General features: G+C 39.1%; 1 protein-coding gene across 1 annotated transcript; it reads right to left on the bottom strand.

Moving 5' to 3' along the window:
* Window positions 1–8,837: 8,837 nt before the first annotated feature.
* LOC101660168 (glycine cleavage system H protein, mitochondrial) lies at window positions 8,838–18,618 on the bottom strand. The gene is made up of 2 exons (XM_004710106.1): window positions 18,612–18,618; window positions 8,838–9,154 (listed from the first exon to the last, which is right to left on the bottom strand). The coding sequence occupies exons 1-2, from the start codon at window positions 18,616–18,618 to the stop codon at window positions 8,838–8,840; spliced, it is 324 nt and encodes a 107-aa protein (XP_004710163.1).
* Between the last annotated feature and the right edge of the window lie 108 nt (window positions 18,619–18,726).

Raw genomic sequence — 18,726 nt, 5'->3', positions numbered from 1 at the left:
TTTTGGGAATGATGAGGGCAACAAATGTATAGATGTGCTTTACACAATTGATCTATGTATTGTGATGAATTGTATGAGCCCCAATAAATTGATTAATTAAAAAGAAAAAAAAATTCTTTACTAGCACCATAATTCGAATGTATCAATTCTTCCCCATTATTCCTTATTCATTTTCTATCTTTCACATATCTAAGAGGCACTAAAAACACCTTGCATGGATCAAAGGCACCTCAGTTCACCAAGTGATAAGTTTGATCATTAATAGTTTAAAGAGGTCGGTGACAGTGAGTTTGTTTAATTTTGGTTTGGTTTTGTTATTGCAGACTTGCCCATTTCTCTATGTCGATTAATTTTTTTTTTTTACTACTGCTTTCATGGACCTTGATTGTGGCTCCAAGTAAATTCAATCTGGTTTCTTCAATCTTTTCTCCATTTATCATGATGTTGTTTATTGATTCAGCTGTGAGGATTTTTTCTCCTTTGTTGCTTTCTTTGTGTTGATGTGTATTCCATACTGAAGGGTGTAGTCTTTGAGCAACAGCATCAAATGCTTCAAGCCTTCTTGGTTTTCAGCACAAAAACTTGTGTCATGTACATATCACAAATGGTTAATAAGCCTTCTTCCAGTTCTCGTGCCAGCTTCTTCTTCATATAGTCCAGATACTCATAGTGTTTGCTCCGCACACAGACTGAATGCATGAAAAGATACAGCTCTGAAGCACACCTGTCCTGATTTTAAAAGACTCAGTATCCCCCGGTTCTCTTCGGATGGCTGCCTCTTGATCTATGTACAGTCTTCATATGAACCCAATGAGACAATCTGGAATTCCCATTCTTCTGAAAGTTGCTCATAGTTTGTCATGAGCCACACAGTTCAAAGTTTTTGTACCGTCAATGAACACAGGTAAAAACTTCTGCTTTCAGCCAAGATTCAGATGATGTGAGCAATGATCCTCATCATTCTAAATCCTCTTAACCTAGCTTGAAATTCTGGCAGATCACTGTCAGTGTACTGCAGCAACTGGATTAAGTTACAGTTGACTGGCCAGATAGCTGTCCTCTAAATTTCTTGGCATAAACTGAGTGAGCATATTCAGTGCTACATACACCTTTAATAACATTTCAGTTTTTATACTGGCAATCCCTGAAGTCTTGAGCTTTTTTTGACAATAACTTCTGTGCAGGTTGGACTTTTTCCTTCAATACCATTGCATCTTGACCATACACTACCTCTGGAATGGTTGAACATTGACCATTCTTTTCCAGGACAGTGACTTTGTATTCCTTATTATGATGTTTCCAGCATTATTCAAAAGTTTGATCATTGAATCTTCCAATGTTTCAACTTAAGGCTTGCATTTTTTTCTTCAGTTCTGTCAGCTTGAGAAATGCCAAGCTTGTTTGTTTTTTTCTTTTGATTTTTTAATGCTGTCTTTACACATTCCATTATAGTATTTTACTTCAGCTTCCTGAGCTACCCTTTGAAATTTTCCATTCTGCTCTTTTACTTTACCATTTCTTTTTTCCAGTTGCGTTAGCAACTTTACATTTAAGATCAAGTTTTAGAGTCTCTTCTGACATTCATTTTGGTACTTTCGTATCTTTGTAATGATGTTTTCCTTTCTTCACGTCTAATGTTCTTGAAGTTATCCCACAGCTTGTCAGAGTTTTGGGTCATTAGGGAGGGTTCAGTGCAACAAAACCATTCTTGAGGCAGTCTCCAAATCCAGTGGAATATCCTCAAGGTTGTAATTTGGCTCTTGTGAACTTGTTTTTATTTTCTTCAGCTTCAACTTGAATTTCCATATGAACAATTGACAATCTGTTCCATAGTCAGCCCCTGGACTGGTTCTGGTTAATGATATTGAGCCTCTCCATCATTTATTTCCACAAATGCGGTCAATTTGATTCCTCTGTATTCCATCTGGTAGGGTGCGTGTGCATAGTGGCCATTTATGTTATTGGAACAAGGTATTTGCAGTAAATACGTTGTTGGTCTTGCAAATTTCTATCATTAATCTCCAGGTTTGTTTCTGCCACCTAGTCATATTTTCCAAACTCTAATCCTTTCTCTTTGTTTCCAACATTCACAATCCAATCATCAATAATTATTGACGCAGCTTGATTTCATGTTTGTGCAATTTTACTAGCTTTAGCAGTTGGGACGTAAATTTGAATAACAATTATATTACCTTGATTCCCTTGTAGGTGTACAGATATTATCTTACCACAAATGGCATTGTACTTCCAGATAGATCTTAAAATATTCTTTTTGATGATGAAATATGATACCATTACTCATTTATTTTTCATTCCAGGCATAGTAAACCATTTGGTTTACTATAGTTTACTGATTCAAAATGGCTAATGCTTGAAATGCTCACAAATTCCTAGAACATCTATATTTTTATGTGTTCCATTTCACTTTTAGTGACTTCTTATTTACCTAGATTCCATACTTTGTACATTCCATGTTCATTAATGTTGTGTCATATTCCATTTTATATGTACATTCTTTTTTATCATTTTATTTAGAGCTCTTATAGATACCATAACATTCCATAGTCAATCACATCAAGCAATATTGTACAATTGCTACTACAATACGTTTCAAAACATTTTATTTCTTCTTGGGCTCCTTGATATCAGCCGCCCTTTATCCCCTCCTACCCAGCCATACCCCTCAGGAACCCCTATTCTTTTCTTTTTTTTATAACAGATTTTTGGCCATATTTTACATAGTCCGATATATCCATTCACATACAATTCTGTCATTAAATCCCATCAAGTAGCTTTATACAGTCATCAATGTTATCAGCACCTTATTTCCCCTCTTCCCACCTTCCCTTCTCTTCCCATACCCTCAGGAAACCATTACTCCTATTATTGTTTCTGAAGGGTTATCTATCTTGGCTTTCAGTTATCAAAGAATCTTAAATATACAAATGAATATACACAAATCTAACATGATTTATGAGGCAATACAAATAAAAACCATAATAGTAAGGGGAGGAAATATTAAAGAACTAGAGGATAGTTATGTGGTTCATCAATGCCATACCGCACCCTGGATTTATCATCCCTTCCATGTGGCCCTTCTGAGATGGACTGTCCAATTAACTTACAGGTGGGCTTGCGGTCTCCACTACATCGACACCCCTTCACATCTATTTGGTTTTTGAACTTTCTGATACCTCTTCCCGTTGATACCTCATGATCACACAGGCTGGTATGCTTCTTTCATGTGGGCTTTTGAGGCTTCCCTGCTTAATGACTGCTTATTTAATTTGAAGCATTTAATATGCCAGATGCTATATCTTTTAATAACTGGGCCCATCAGCTTTCTTCATCACATTTGCTTTTGCACCCATTTTCTCTTCAGCAATCGTCTCAGGAAGGTGAGTATTATGCAATGCCACATAACAACAAACCGCTCTTGTACTGAGGTAAGATTTAAGTAGAGCCTCGAAGTCCATCTGCTTCCTTGTTGCATTTGCATATATATATGCATGTATAAACACACACACTCATATATATATAAATTCTTTTGTACACATTCTAAACTTTATAATTTACTAAAGGTGGTCTAGTGGCTCAATGGTTCAGCACTTAATTTCTAACAGAAGGTGTGGCCATTCAAATACATGAGCCACTTAGCAAGAGGAAGCACATTGCAATCTGTTCCTGTAAAGATTATTGTTTTTAGGTTGTCTTGCAGTTGACTCCAACTCATAGTAAGCCTATGTACAACAGAATGAAATGCAGGTGTGTCTTGCAATATCCTCCCAAACATTTCTAGGCTGGAGCCTATTATTACAGCACAGTGCCAATTCATCTCTTTGCAGGTCTTCCTCTTGTTCATTGACTGTCTTAGACTGTGTTCTGTAGAGCAGTAAAACTAGTGCCATTTATATATGTGAGTGTGTATGTATATAAATATACAAATTATATATATATATATATATATATATATATATATATACACACACACACATACATACATACATTTAAAAAAAGACACATAATTTTAGAGCAGGGAAGTTCAAGTCAGAGCAGTTTCCAAGTCCATGAGTCAGATGGTAAGCAGAAGACTTCTCCTGATTTGTGTAATTTCAGGAGATGATGAAAACAAGAACAGCAAGAAGACAAGCTAGTGGTTGCAGAGGTAGATGAGTCCACAGTCAGCAGGTCAGGCTTGTGACTGGAGAGGGAAATGAATTTGAAGGTCAGCAGGTCAGATAGAAGGTCTCTGCTGACTCCCAGGATCAACAAGCACTATGGTAGACCATTGACTCAAGTCCAAAACTCAGCCACATACGAGATCCAGACCCAGCGAAAAGCAAAAAAGCTTTTCTACTGCATCCATTTATATAAGAATCAGACCATGCCACTGAGACAATTAATTGCATCAGGACTGTGACTGGAGTAAGGGTGTTGCATGCCACCCTAATCTTATCCCATTATAGAGGTTTACAACTGATTACCTGCGATCACATTGTCTTAGGTCAGGTCATGAGGATTTCTAGATTTTAATTTTGAAACCACTGAGAATCCTGTCTCAATCAAGTTGACACAAAACCGTAATTATCATAATGACCCTCTGCTTTACTGAGTTTGATCCCCTTCTCCAGGGAATGGTGCCCTGATAACTTAACCAAAGTAAATAAGATGAAGTCTCATAATCCTCCTTTCCAAGAAGCATTCTGTCTGCACTTTTTCTTCTAAGACAGACTTGTTCTTTCTTTTGGCATTTCATGGGGTAGTCAATATTTTTCACCAACACAATAATTCAAATTTATCAATTCTTCCCTATTCATTGTACCACTTTTAGAAGCATATCAATTAGTTGAAAATACTGTGTTTTGGATTAGGTGTACTTTAGTCCACAAAGTGAGATCCTCACTTTTAAACACCTTAAAGAAGCCTTCTGCAGCAGTTTCACCCACAGCAATCATTTTATTTCTTTACTGTTTCTTCTATGTGTGTTGATTATGAATACCTGTGAAATGAAGTCTTTGATAACTTCAATATTTTCTACATTTATTGTGGTGTTTCTTATTGGTCTAGTTGTGAAGATTTTTATTTTCTTTATGTTGAGGAGTAATCCATAATGAAGGTGGTAGTCTTTGGTCTTCCTTAATAAGTGCTTCAACTTCTCTTGGGTTTCAGCAAGCTTGTGCCTTCTGCATATAGCAGGCTGCTACTGGTTCATCCTCCAATCATGATGCTGCATTCTTCTTCATATAGTTCAGCTTCTCTGATTGTTTGCTTACTATACAGATTGAATAAGCATAGTGAAAGGATACAACCCTGGAACCCACAATTTCTGATTTTAAATTATGTAGTATCTCTTACTCTGTCTTAATCTGGTAGCTCTAATGAAACTTATCTGACATGGAGGGGACCCTGCTGATATTTCAAATACTGGTGGCAATAGCAATGTACAGCCATGAAAGTGTGACAAACTAACAGATACGTGGTGGATTTGTTACCTAGGGCATCACAGTGGGTTATGTTTTGTGCTGCCAATTCCAAGATCCACAGTTCCAGCCCACCAATCACTCTGAAGGGGAAATTTGAGGGTCCCATAAGATTTATAGCATTGGAAACCCACAGAGGCAATTCTACCTTGTCCAATAGGGTTGCTAAGCAAGAATCTACTTTATGGCAATGTGTTTGCTTTTGGATATGATAAGCTTTTATAAATTTTCATGATTGGTTTATGCACTAATTTGTATAGATTTAATTCATATTTAATTTCAATCTATTGTATTTATTTATTATAAAATTATTAATTTTTATTTCATGATTGATATACCTTAGTGATTAATGTATTAAGATCTTTCACTTCTTTATTTTTGTTGCCTTGATATCACAACAAAGAGAAAACTGTTTTTGAGTTTATATGTGTAACTAATATGAATTTCTTAAACACTGCATGTAAATAAAGTCAAATACGTTCCATTTATCCAGTTAATCACTCAAATTCTACCTGCTTTATGAAAAATTAGTCTCTCTTTTCCTTTTTTTAATCTCTCTTTTCTTGAGGGGATCTCCATTCAAAATGCATGAGAGCCCCAAGGATATTACTCTGTTCAGTTCCAAGAACCAAATCTATGAAGAAAAAAAAGTTGATTAGGCCAATTTCATTGACTTTTCCTGCCACAAATGTTAATGAGCAAGGTAAGTCTTAAAATTACAAATAGATGCTATTTGTACAATGGCTTAAGAAAATGTATACTTTTTCAATGTAATTCTTGATTATTTTCTATAATAAATAATTGTTTTGGGGGCTCGTACAACTCTTATTACAATCCATCCATCCATCCATTGTGTGAAGCACATTTGTACATTTGTTGCCATCATCATTTTCAAAACATTTTCTTTCTAGCTGACCCTTGGTATCAGCTCCTCATTTTTCCCCTCCCTCCCCAACCCTCCCTCCCTCATGAACCCTTGATAATTTATAAATTATTATTATTTATTCATGTCTTGCACTGACTGATGACTCCCTTTACCCACTTATCTGTTGTCCATCCCCCTGGGAGGGGGTTATAGATAGATCATTGTGATTGGTTTCCCCTCTCTGCCCACCTTCCCCTACCCCTCCTGGTGTCGCTACTATCATTATTGTTCCTGAGGAGTTTATCTGCCCTGCATTCCCTGTGTTTCCAGCTCTTATCTGTACCCATGTACATGCTCTGGTCTAGCCAGATTTGTAAGGTAGAATTAGGGTAATGATATTAAGGGAGAGGAAGCACTAAAGAACCAGAGGAAAGCTGTATGTTTCATCATTGCTATACTGTACCCTGACTGGCCCATCTCCCCCCCACTCCCCCCACTACCCTTCTATAAGGGGATGTGCAATTGCCTACAGGTTGACTTTGGGTTTCAACTCCACACTCCCCCGCCCATTCACATTGACAAGATTTTTTGTTCTGGGTCTTTGATACCTGATACCTGATCCCATCGACACCTCATGATCACACAGGGTGGTGTGCCTCTTCCTTGTGGGCTTTGTTGCTTCTCAGCTAGATGACTGATTGTCTATCTTCAAGCCTTTAAGACACCAGACGCTATGTCTTTTGATAGTCGGGCACCATCAGCTTTCTTCACCACATTTGCTTATGCACCCTTTTTGTCTTCACCGATCTTGTAGGGAAGGTGAGCATCACAGAATGCCAGATTGTTAGAACAAAGTGTTCTTGTGTTAGGAGAGTATTTGAGTCGAGGCCCAATGTACATCTGCTTCCTTAATAGTAAACCTATAAATATATGTACATAGATCTAGTTCTCCATCATCATGTATAAATATATTTACATATGTACATGCCTGTATTTAGATCTCTATAAATTCCCTTTCATTCCTAGTTCTTTCCTCTATTTCAAGAAATTTTAAGTTAATAGTTAACGTCAACTGAACACTTACTATATGTAACAAAAAAATTGTTCCTTGTACTTTACATGTAAACAATGCAAAATATGCTCAATTATCAAAATTCTTTATCGAAGGATCATCTTATCACTTGAATGTTAAGCTCAGCCAAGGAATATGCACATTCAGGGTTCCACATTTGTAGTTCTTAGCACTCAGCTCTTAAACTTGTACACTACAGTTCAGTAAGTCCCAGGAGAACAATGTCTAGACAATGTTAGCTTGTTTCCTTTCATGAAGTCAGAAATACTTCTCCATTTCATTTAAAGATTCATTCTAAGGACTCATGTATGTTAATTTTTAGGGTTTCACAGATGTTTAGATAGTTCACTGTTTTTGTTCTACTTTGTTTTCCTCACTGAAACCAACTATATATGAGGAAAAAATAACAAACACGGACAAATTCATTCATGGAAGAATATTCACACCACAAATAAAATATGTCAAATCAAAAATATTCTGCTGTGTCAATTGAAAGAATAAATCATTTTTTTGAAATTAGACCTCAAAAAATATTCATTATTCAAACAGGAAATCATAAGAAGAAGGACAAAAGGCTTAAGCTATGAGCAAGGAAAGTCAAGGAAAGGAAAAAATAAATTGTTGTCAATATGAAAACCTGATATAAAATGCAAAACATCAAAACAAACAAACAAACAGAGATATAGGAGAAAATAGTTGAGGACATGGAAAATGAGCTTAAAGCAAGCGATGAAGTGGAAAACAATAAGAAAGGATTAAATTCTATATAGAACATCACAGCTAATTAGGGAAAATGTTAGTTCTAACATATATGTTTGTACAACTGAGGAAGAGAACAAAAGATGTTTTGGTTTTTTTTTGAAGAAGCTGAAGTTTTTATTAAATGGTTTCTTACGTTGCTGCAAGGCTGTTGCTTCATTGTATAAAAATAGCACCAGCAAAGGCAAGTGTATTGCAAACTTAAAATTGTGTTGTTCTTTAGCTGCTACTGTACAATTAATAAAAACTTATCTCCACTCCTGGTCATTTCCAGCAGGAAGAGAATTAAGTATCCAGGCCCAAACCCAGGTCTGGATATCAGCAGTAGCTATGTTATAGGAGGCTTAAGATAACAACCTACCTTTTGAGTTATATCGTTTTTTGACTGTTCTCACCACAGATCATTTCATGACTTCTGAATATTATCACTAGATCCTAACATAAAAATCACAGGCTACTGTGAGAAAAAGTGTGCAGTGTTTCTCGGCAATCATTAGGAAGTTAAGGGGTACTTTCTTCCAATAGTATAATTGCCCCAACTGGTTTCTCTGTTTCACAGTGGTACTGCTGCTAAAAGCTACTTCAATTCTTTCCACCACTAATTTAAGACAACTATGCTGGCATAAGTTGTTTCATTGTAGTTTATTCAAGGGTCCCATTTTCACTCCTCGATGGATTTTATGTATTTCTCATAGGACTCCTCACTCATTAGTTCATCAAGTTCTGAAGGATTAGTCACTGTCATCTTGATCAGCCAACCATCTTCATAACAGGATTTATTCACAAGCCCGGGATTCTCTGTAAGCGCGTCATTAATTTCTGTGATTTCTCCTGATAAAGGGGAGTAGAGTTCACTTGCAGCTTTCACACTTTCCAAAGCACCAAACTCATCCTGTTTGTTCAGCTTTGTCCCAACTTCAGGAAGACTACAGTAAACAACATCTCCCAAAGCTTCCTGTGCAAAATTGCTGATCCCCACTAGAGAACAAAAGATGTTTTACAAATTAAAAATAAGAACATAAACAAAGACTCGTGAAATATAGGAATGCTTACCAAGCCAAACTCAACTGCTACGGAGTCTATTCGGACTCATAGTCACCCTATTGGATAGGGTAGAACTGCCACTGTGTCTTCCAAGACTGTGACTCTCTACGGAAGTAGAAAGTCTTGGTTTTCTCCTGAAGAGCGACTGGTGGCACCTGGGCTCCTCTGAGAATGCTTAATGCAGAAGACTGACAAGGACAAGCCCGCAGACAAAAACAAATAAGTTAATAAATTCTGTAAAACTGAAAACAGGGGTAATAAATAAAAGAATTACAGGTGAACGGATAATAATGGGGGGCTAGGTGGTGGACAGAGGGACTAAAAGGGAGCCAATATCAAAGAGTTCAAGAAGAAAGAAAATGTTTTGAAAATTATGGTGGCAGTAATTATACAATTATGCTGGCTCTAATTGAATTATGGATTGTTATAATAGCTGTAAGAGCTTCCAAGAAAATGTTTAATTAAAACAACAAAAAAACTTTAAACAGAAACTACAGTAAAATTAAAAGAATATAAATTAAAATTTAAATGCCAAATCAGCTTGTTCCATGACAACAATGTCTTCCCTGGCTTTTTGATGGTTGTCTTTTCTTTCTTGCTCATTGTTTTTATATTTATTTTATTATTATTTTATCCTTACCACTGTATTTCATTTTTGTTCTTTATTGCTCTGTTGGTTTATCAGTTTGTGAAGCACAAAAGGTGTTGGATGCATAGAGATAATAACTAATGCAAGATTTTGCAGGGGATGTAGGCTAGGAGACTAGAGGAGGGAGATGGAGAGTCTGAGGGGATTTCAGGAGTTAACAATGAAGGTGAGAAGGGGAGGATGCATTAGAACTGAATATGATTGCACAACTCATTAAAGGAGATTTAATCAGGGGTGGGGAGGGAAGAAAGAAAATGTTCTAAAAATGATTGTGGCAATAATTGTACAATTCTTCTTGATATGATTGAAGGATTGAATTGTGTGGTAGCTACATAATCTGGTGTCAATTTGGGACTTGAGAGGATTAAGAGTGAAGGTGTGGAGTCTAGTCTGTCAGTCGGGTCACAGCCAATGAGGCCTCTGTGTGGGCATGGCCTTCTCCTGAGAATTCTGGGAATTCCTGGATTTCCTCCTTGGAGGCAGGAGACAGTCTTTCTCCTTCTCTCTCTCTCTCTCTCTGCTCACTCCCTTGGAGACTCTGTACTGACAAGACAGATGGCACTACACCCTGGGAGCTGGAAAAATCACATGGACCTACCCTGATGCAACCAGTCCTCTAGAGGCAGAGAAGCCACGTAGAGACCCCTGCCAGCACTGAGATGCTTACCACACCACTGAAACCACAAGACTTCCAACTCACTGGCCTGTGATTCTCCTGCATTCAGCATCATTGCATGTGTTTCGTGAGTCTGAAGAGGACGTTAGAGATTGGTATCGGACATATGGGCTAATATTTGATTTATAGACTTGATATGGACTGGGTTGGGATGTTTTCTCAATATTCAATTACTCTTGTATATAAACCTCTTTCTTATACACATATGAGTTTCTATGGATTTATTTCTCTAGTCTACCCGGACTAACATAAATTGTATATGTGGATTATATGCCAATAAAACTATTTAAAAAAATCAAATTAACCAAAAGAAAAAGAAACTTGGAAAGTCAAATGAAACATTTCTTCCAAATACACATTCATTAATTCACTACAATGTTAATTAAATAATAGTTATGAAATTTTAAGAGTAATCCGAAGGGTTACTAGGAGAACACTCAAGGTTTTGAGCATCCCCTCCCCTCCCCTCTCCTCTCCTCCCCTATTCACTATAAAGAATTCTGGTGAGCAAATGTTTTGAGACTGCAAATGTTTTTTGAGAAGGCAATGAATGCACAAATGAACTTTACACAATTGATGTATGTATGGATTGTGATAAGAGTTATATGAGCCCCTAATAAAACTACTGTATTGAAAAAAAACCAATTGTGGTGAGGGACAGCATTCTGAGTTAGAGAAAAGTTTTGAATGGAACGAGTGAATTTATAGAGAGAGCTACTTTAGTGTGGAGTACCAACACACACTCCTCCCCACCCCACCCCACCCCCACACACTCAGCATTATTTTGCTAATGGTGGATCTTCCACTACTGACTTGCTTTCTGGCAGGTCCTTTGCTACTGGCTGACTCTTTGGAGCATACTTTCCCTTTCCAGGTAGTTCACCCCTACAACCCATAATTCATGCTGCGGCTGCGCACTTGTCACTAGGACCCTAAACAAGCCCAATATTGAGAGTTAATTCAGCCTTTGTGAGATAAGTGTGAACATCCTGTTTTTCCCTGCCCAAACTTTTTACTAACTTCGGTCTCTTCCATTGATAAAGAAATGTGTCTTCAGCAATGGGAGCGAAGCCATGAAATCCCTAGGAGTCCCAATTGTGGACATCTGATTCGGGGACGGCACTTGGACCCCATCTGAACTGGTTGGTGGTTACTCACAAGGGGGGTCACACAGAAAGCCTAAAGGCTTAAGGGGCGGGGTGGGTGGGGGGCGGGGTGACACTAGACAGTGCCATCCTTGACTGCAGGAACAGCAAGGGGGACTTTAAGGAAATAGATGCTGACGACGAAAGGGGGGTTTGTGTTGTTAGGTAAGCGGGACCCGGGATATGGAACCCTGAAAGAAATGGGGACTGGACATCCTCTTGGCCCAGTTCTGTCTAGCTAACACAAAGTAACATGGCAAAACCAAGCCTCAGAAAAACTTATAACGTTAAAATGTTTCTCTGCCAAGCAAAAATGCTGACATTTGTTAAGAATATCAAGCCTCAAACCAAACCAAAGCAAACTCCCCACCATGGAATCAATTCCAACTTAGGGCATTCCTGCAGGACTGAGTTGAACTGCTCCTGTGGGCTTTCTGAGACTGTAAATCTTTATAGAAGTAGAAAGCCTCATTTTTCTCCTACGGATGGGCTGGTGGTTTTGAACTGCTGATTGTGCGTTAGCAGCTCAACACATAACCCTCCAGGGCTCCTTCAATCAAGAATCTGAGTGAATAAAATTAAGTAAAACAACAAAAGGATTAAAAAATAAAATAGAAAATTAAGGACTGAAAATATAAAATGCTGTGCAGTGTCAGACCAACTAAATTAGAATTTAAGCTCTAATGCATGGCCCTCTATAGAAACGTAGATACATAAAGATATTTTCATATAAAAGAATGTTAGGAAGCTATTTAAAAATAATGATGCTTTTATTTATTGAATAAAATTAATGGACTAGAAAAATGTCCATAGCATAATGATGCATGAAAGAAGCAGCTTATTAGCATGTAAAATCTGATACTTAGTTGGTCGATGGAATTTCAGTTTTACAAAAATTATATGTACAATTCATGTAGTACTTGAAAATTTGTAAGCATTTTTTTTTTGTAAACTGGGGATAAATCCTGAAAATGACAAAATTGGCTTAGTCTTAAAGTAATGGATATAGACTGTATGTGGAGATTTTGACTCAGGCAGTGAAATTAAACCAAAAAAAACCTTTACTTTCCCATTATATACTATAAGTACTTGCTGGGAAACTCCTGCTGGAATTCAGCTAAATTTACCCATGACCTTAGGAAAACTTGACGGTTTTAAGTTAATACGGGACTAGTTAATAACATAATTTGGTTACAGAGAAAAACTGGGCACTAAAAGAAATCAATAAAAAGAAAAAGCAGAAATAAAAAAATCTTGTCCTCTTGAATCTAGTCCCTATTCACTGAAGATGCCGCCCTTGGCTACAGATTATCTAGAAGTCAATTCAGATTTACCCGGGAATTTAGGAGAAGGTGGGGACAAGTGAAGGAAGAGGATATTGTGTTAATATATTTAATCCCCACAACAATCCTATGAGATAGGGGCAATTCCCCTCATTTTCTCGATAAGAAAAATGAGGTGCACAAAGGACAGGTGCTTTCTTAAGATCATATCATGAACTACTGGGGTGTATAGGGTGTTTAGCATCCATCTACACCAGCGCTTTGCAGATTTAATTCGTAGCATGTAGACGAACTGGCAACCTGGACTGCAGTTACACACCAGTAGCACCTGGGCAGGTAGAGCCAGCCTGCAGATTTGTTTTGTTTGAGCAGTAAGTTATCACGTACCCCCCACCCCCACCGTCTTTTCATTTATTTCATTTTGTTCTTAAAATATGGCCAGTGTTTTTTAAAATGAGAAAATGTCACGTAACATTTCAGATGATCAGCTCCCCTTGAAAAAACTTCAGACGTGCTAACCCAAGACCCTCACTTTTGCGTGGCAGCCATCTGCCATGTCTGAGTTATTGTAGGCATGGACTTTCCACTCAGCCTGCCTCACTCCTTTATAATAGTTTGCCCTTGTATAACTATATTTATTGCAATTTATGGCATCTTCTATAAAGCCCACTGTCCTGGAATCAATTCCAGTTCATGCCTATCATGCAGGAGAGGGGAGAACTGCTCCACAGGGTTTCTGAGGTTCTTAATCTTCAGCACAGAATGCACAGTGGCATAGGGTTTCCAAGACTAACTCTTGACTGGAGCAGACAGCCTCATCTTACTCCCTGTGAGCATAGAGCCTCTGACTTGACCGTTAGTGGCCCAGTGCTTAACCCACTAAGCTACCAGGATTCCTTGGGCCTTTGCTTTAGAACATAGATTAAAAAAAATAAAAACAAAAACCCACCACAACACTGGCACTCATGTCATTCTGACTCACAACAACCCCATAGAACACAGAAGAACTGCCCCAAATTACCGCAAAATAGGTCCTTGCCCAGTGCTACTCTTGCCAACTAGGAACCACTTTGAAGCATGAAAAAATAGGTTCTTAATCTTTAGCAGGAGTCCCGGTGGCATAGTGCTTAAGCGTTGGGCTACCAACTGCAAGATCAATAGTTCAAATTCACCAGCTGCTCTGTGGGGGAAGAAAAAAACCCAAGGCTTTCTACTCCTATAAAGAGTCATACAGTCTCAGAAACCCATAGGGACAGTTTTACCCTGCCTTATAGGGCCTCTACGAATAGGAATTGACTTGATGGCAGTGAGTTTGGGGGCGTGTGTGTGTGTGTGTGTGTGTGTGCACGTGCACATACTTTATCCTCTAGCACGCAAAGATGATAGGTATCAGCTTGTTACTTTTTTCAGTTGCTGAGGAACATGACATCATCACAGGTTTAGATGTACGTTAAACATGCAGGAATACTGTAATGCTGTGCAGTTGCTAAAAGTTGCATCTTTCAATGAACATATACGTGTGTTTCAATATCATACTAATGCTATGTCCAGGGGAGTGACTTTTTCCAAGGCTGTAAATCTTTACAAGAGCAAAAAGTCTCATTTTACTTCCAACTAGGGTTCCTTAACAGGGATCACTTTAAAATTTACACATAAACCAAAACCAAACTCACTGCCATTGTGCCAATTCTGACCCGTAGCAAGCCATGGGACAAGGTCGAACTGCCCCAGTGGGTTTCCACGACTGTTACTCTTCACAGAAGTCGACAGCCTCAGCTTTCTACAGCAGAGCTGTTGGGTGCTTCCAACTGCTGGCTTTGTGGTTTGCAGTCTAACAAGTAACACACTATGCCCCCAGGATTCCATGCACACAATTTCCTAGGAGACTAAAAACAGCATTTTCAAGCTTCTACAAGAAACCAAAAAGAGTTTGGTGTTTATCAGTAACGTTGGTCGCCATGGGGTTTCCATGCCTGCATTTATGAAAGCAGAATGCCAGGTCTTAGCTCCCTGCAGAGAGGCCAGTTCGCAGATGAATGGTTTAAATGCTGTGGGTCACCAGGACTCTTCTACAGAACACAGGGAAACTGTTCAAAATACCTTAAATCCGTTTTTAAATCAAAATAGGGAAACTAGTCTTTGGAAGGTCAGATATGACTCGTGTCAGGTGGTGGCAGACAATATTCTCACGTTTCGTGGCATTTTCTTCACCCTGTCAGAGAAAACTCACTTCACTAGCATTATTTTGAAACATATTACTGATGATTCCCCAGGAGAGTGGAGGTCAGAGTCACACTGCACGCCCCTAAAGAAAAATCATAATAAAATATTGATTAGGCTCCTCTACTGTTCCTCCAAAGTTCTTCATTAATCAGTGTCCTCATCTCTTTGTCCTTGCATGTAGTCAGTCTACCCTACTGATTACAGTCTCCTAAATCCGACATACACTATCCCTCCCAGTTCATCCTTTTTGTAAGTAGAGAAATTTAGTACTATCTTCCTTTTGCCTCATGGGTTAGGTGGGTTGACTAGAGAAACAAATCCAAGGACACTCATATCTGTGTACGAAGGAGCTTTAGATATCAAGAAAACAACCCAGCCCAGTCCAACTCAAGTCCGTAAGTCTGATCCTAGCCCATAAATCCCTCTTCAGGCTCACAGAGCCATAAGCAATGATGAAGAGGGCAGGAAGGTCAGAAGCTGGTGAGTACAGAGTTGTGTGGATCCACTGGTCGTGGAAGCAGCTCCAAGGCTGGCGCTGGCCTCCAGTTGGCTCATTGTAGGAAGGTGAAGACAAAGAAAGAAGGGAGGTTCCCAGGACCCTTCTTATGAGGAGGTCACACCCGCAAGGAGACACCATCAGGCTGTGACCTGATTGACAGGCTAGACTCCACCCCACTTCAAGTTGACACCAAATTATGTGACTACCACACCTCAGAATCATAACCTGATTGATTTCAACAAAGGACTCACTTACGTTCAACTCTAAAAAATTGCAGCCGATTTAGAAGTAGGAAATTGCATAACCCCAGTTACATCCCCCCCTTTCCATCTGTTTTATTTATTTATTTATTTATTGGAGTAAACTGTAATCTCTTAAATTGGAAAACAAATATGCAATTTGGAACAGATTTTTAAAAAAAATACTTTCATTAGGGACTCTTACATCTTTTATCACAATCCATACATCCACCAGTGTGTCAAGCACATTTGCACGTATGCTGACATCATCATTTTCAAAGCATTCTCTTTCCACTTGAGCCCCTGATATATCAGTTCTCCATTTCTTCCACCTCCCTCCTCCGCCTTCCCTCCCTTAGAAATGCTTGATAACTTATAGATTATTAATTTCATATCTTACATCACCCTCCATTGCCCCTCACCCAGTTTTCCATCATTAATCCCCATGGAAGGGGGTTCTTCATTGATCCTTGTGATTGATTCCCCCTCTCTCCCCCCACCCTCCACTAATCCTCATGGTATCTCTACTATCATTGTTGGCCCTGAGGGGGTTATCTATCCTGGATTCCCTGTGTTTCAGACTCTTATCTGTAGCAGTGTGCATGCTCTAGTTTAACCTGATTTGTAAGGTAGAATTGAGGTCATGATAGTGGGGTGAAGGAAGCACCAAAGAGCTAGGGGAAAGTTGTGTGTTTCATCGGTGCTCTACTGCACCCTGACTGACTCATCTCTTCCCTGTGAATCCTCTGTGAGGGAATGCCCAAATTGTCTGCAGATGGGAATTGGATCTCCACTCTATGCCCCTGCCCCCCACACATTCACCTTGGGTATGATTTTGTTCTGGGCCGTAGTTGCCTGATACCTGATCCCTTTGACACCTCATGATCACACAGGCTGGTGTGCTTCTTCCATGTTGGTTTTGTTGGTTCTGAGCTAGATGGCCGCTTGTTTATCTTCAAGCCTTTAAGACCCCAGAAGCTATATCTTTTGACAGCTGGGCACCATCAGCTTTCTTCAACACATTTGCTTTTCCATCCATTTTATCTTCAGCGATCGTGTTGGGAAGATGAGCATCATGGAATGGCAGTTGAAAAGAACAAAGTATTTTTGCATTGAGGGAGTACTTGAAAAATAAACATGAAAGAAATGGGTAGTGGGGAAACAGGGCACTAACCCACCCAAGGGGAGGGTATTGTTTATATCTCCACAGAGAAAAAGGGACCAGACATCAATCTGGTGTTCCAAGATGTGACTGCAACATACTGGAATGAAGTAGGGAACCAGTAGAGAGGTCTGTGGGACCATCCCCAATCCCAACTATGTGGACAGCTGCCCCTCACCCCGCCAGAAGAATTCACTTCAGAGGACAGCACTGAAGCTGCAGCTCAGGAACAGGGACATGTCTGATCAGAGCACACAGGAGCAAATGAAGGGGGAGGAAGAGAGAGCGGAGCACATCCTGGCCCACGAAGCCTTGAGGACGATATCCCCACTCAGAGCAGCCAATCCACAGAGAGAACCATATGGCTCGCCCCACTGAGACACAACATCCCTCACTGACCTACAGGGGACAACACTGGAGACAGTGTGGGAATTGCGCCCAATCTGACCCACCACACCGAGGCAAAACACTAAGGGTGTACAACAGAACAACGAGGGGAGCAGAGCAAGGAAGTCCTGAGAGAATACCAAAAACAGACTTTGGGACCAGGGCGTGGCGCCCCATAAGACTCCACCAGAAAACATTCCTAAAGGCCAGCAAACAGCCCTTGAACTATTTACAGGCTTTTTTTTCTTTCTTTTTCTGTCGTTGGTTTTTTGTTGTTGTTGTTTTATTTTCTTTTGTTGCTTTGTTTTGCTCTGTCTTGTTTTTGTGCATTTTATTATTCCCATGGGTTTATCTAGATAAGGTAGGCTGGATAAACAATCTGGAGGAGAAAACAACAGGACCGATGGTTCCAGGGGGACATGGGTGGGGGGGGGTAAGAAGTGGTGTTAACAAACCCAGGGACAAGGGAAAACAAGTGATCTAAAATCGATGACAAGGAGGGTGTAGGAAGCCTGGTAGGGCTTGATCAAGGGCAATGTAACCGAGAGGAATTACTAAAACCCAAATGAAGGCTGAGCATGATAGTGGGACAAGAGGAAAGTAAAGGGAAATAGAGGAAAGAACTAGGAGGCAAATGGCATTTATAGAGGTCTAAACACAGGCATGTACATATGTATATGTAAATATATTTGTAGATGATGATGGGGAAATAGATCTATGTGCATATATTTATAGGTTTAGTATTAAGGTAGCAGATGGACATTGGGCCTCCACTCAAGTACTCCCTCAAAGCAATAGTGCTATTTTGAGTACATATTATTGACTGTCCATAGTCCACTCAGAGGTACAACCCCACCCCTCAACAATATGATGCTGGCAGTTTCTAGAGAAAATTATTTAAAATAAAGCGTAACTCTAATGTTCCCTCATTTGACCAACTCCTAAGTTTAGATGTTCAGAAGGACTTAGTTATATCTAGAGAAAGCCCCATGCAAAATGTTACTCGATGAATTTTCTAAAATAAGTTTTTAGGAAAATGATGGTAAGATAAGGGAATAAAGCATGGAGGAATGAGAGCCAAATTATTATACATGCATATTCTTTTGACCAAAAACAAACAAAACTTACTGCCCATTGAGTCGATGCTCACTCAGAGCCCACTCTACTCTTTTGACAGTTGGCAGACACTGTTTACAGATAAGTTACAAACAAGGAAAGGCAAGTAAACAATTTTGGACAAGAA

This window comes from Echinops telfairi, unplaced genomic scaffold (assembly GCF_000313985.2).
Source record: "Echinops telfairi isolate 266 unplaced genomic scaffold, ASM31398v2 ScPeMD7_7427;HRSCAF=8465, whole genome shotgun sequence".
NCBI lineage: Eukaryota > Metazoa > Chordata > Mammalia > Afrosoricida > Tenrecidae > Echinops > Echinops telfairi.
Note: the sequence above shows the minus strand (reverse complement) of the source record. Positions and strands in the feature narration are given on the sequence as shown.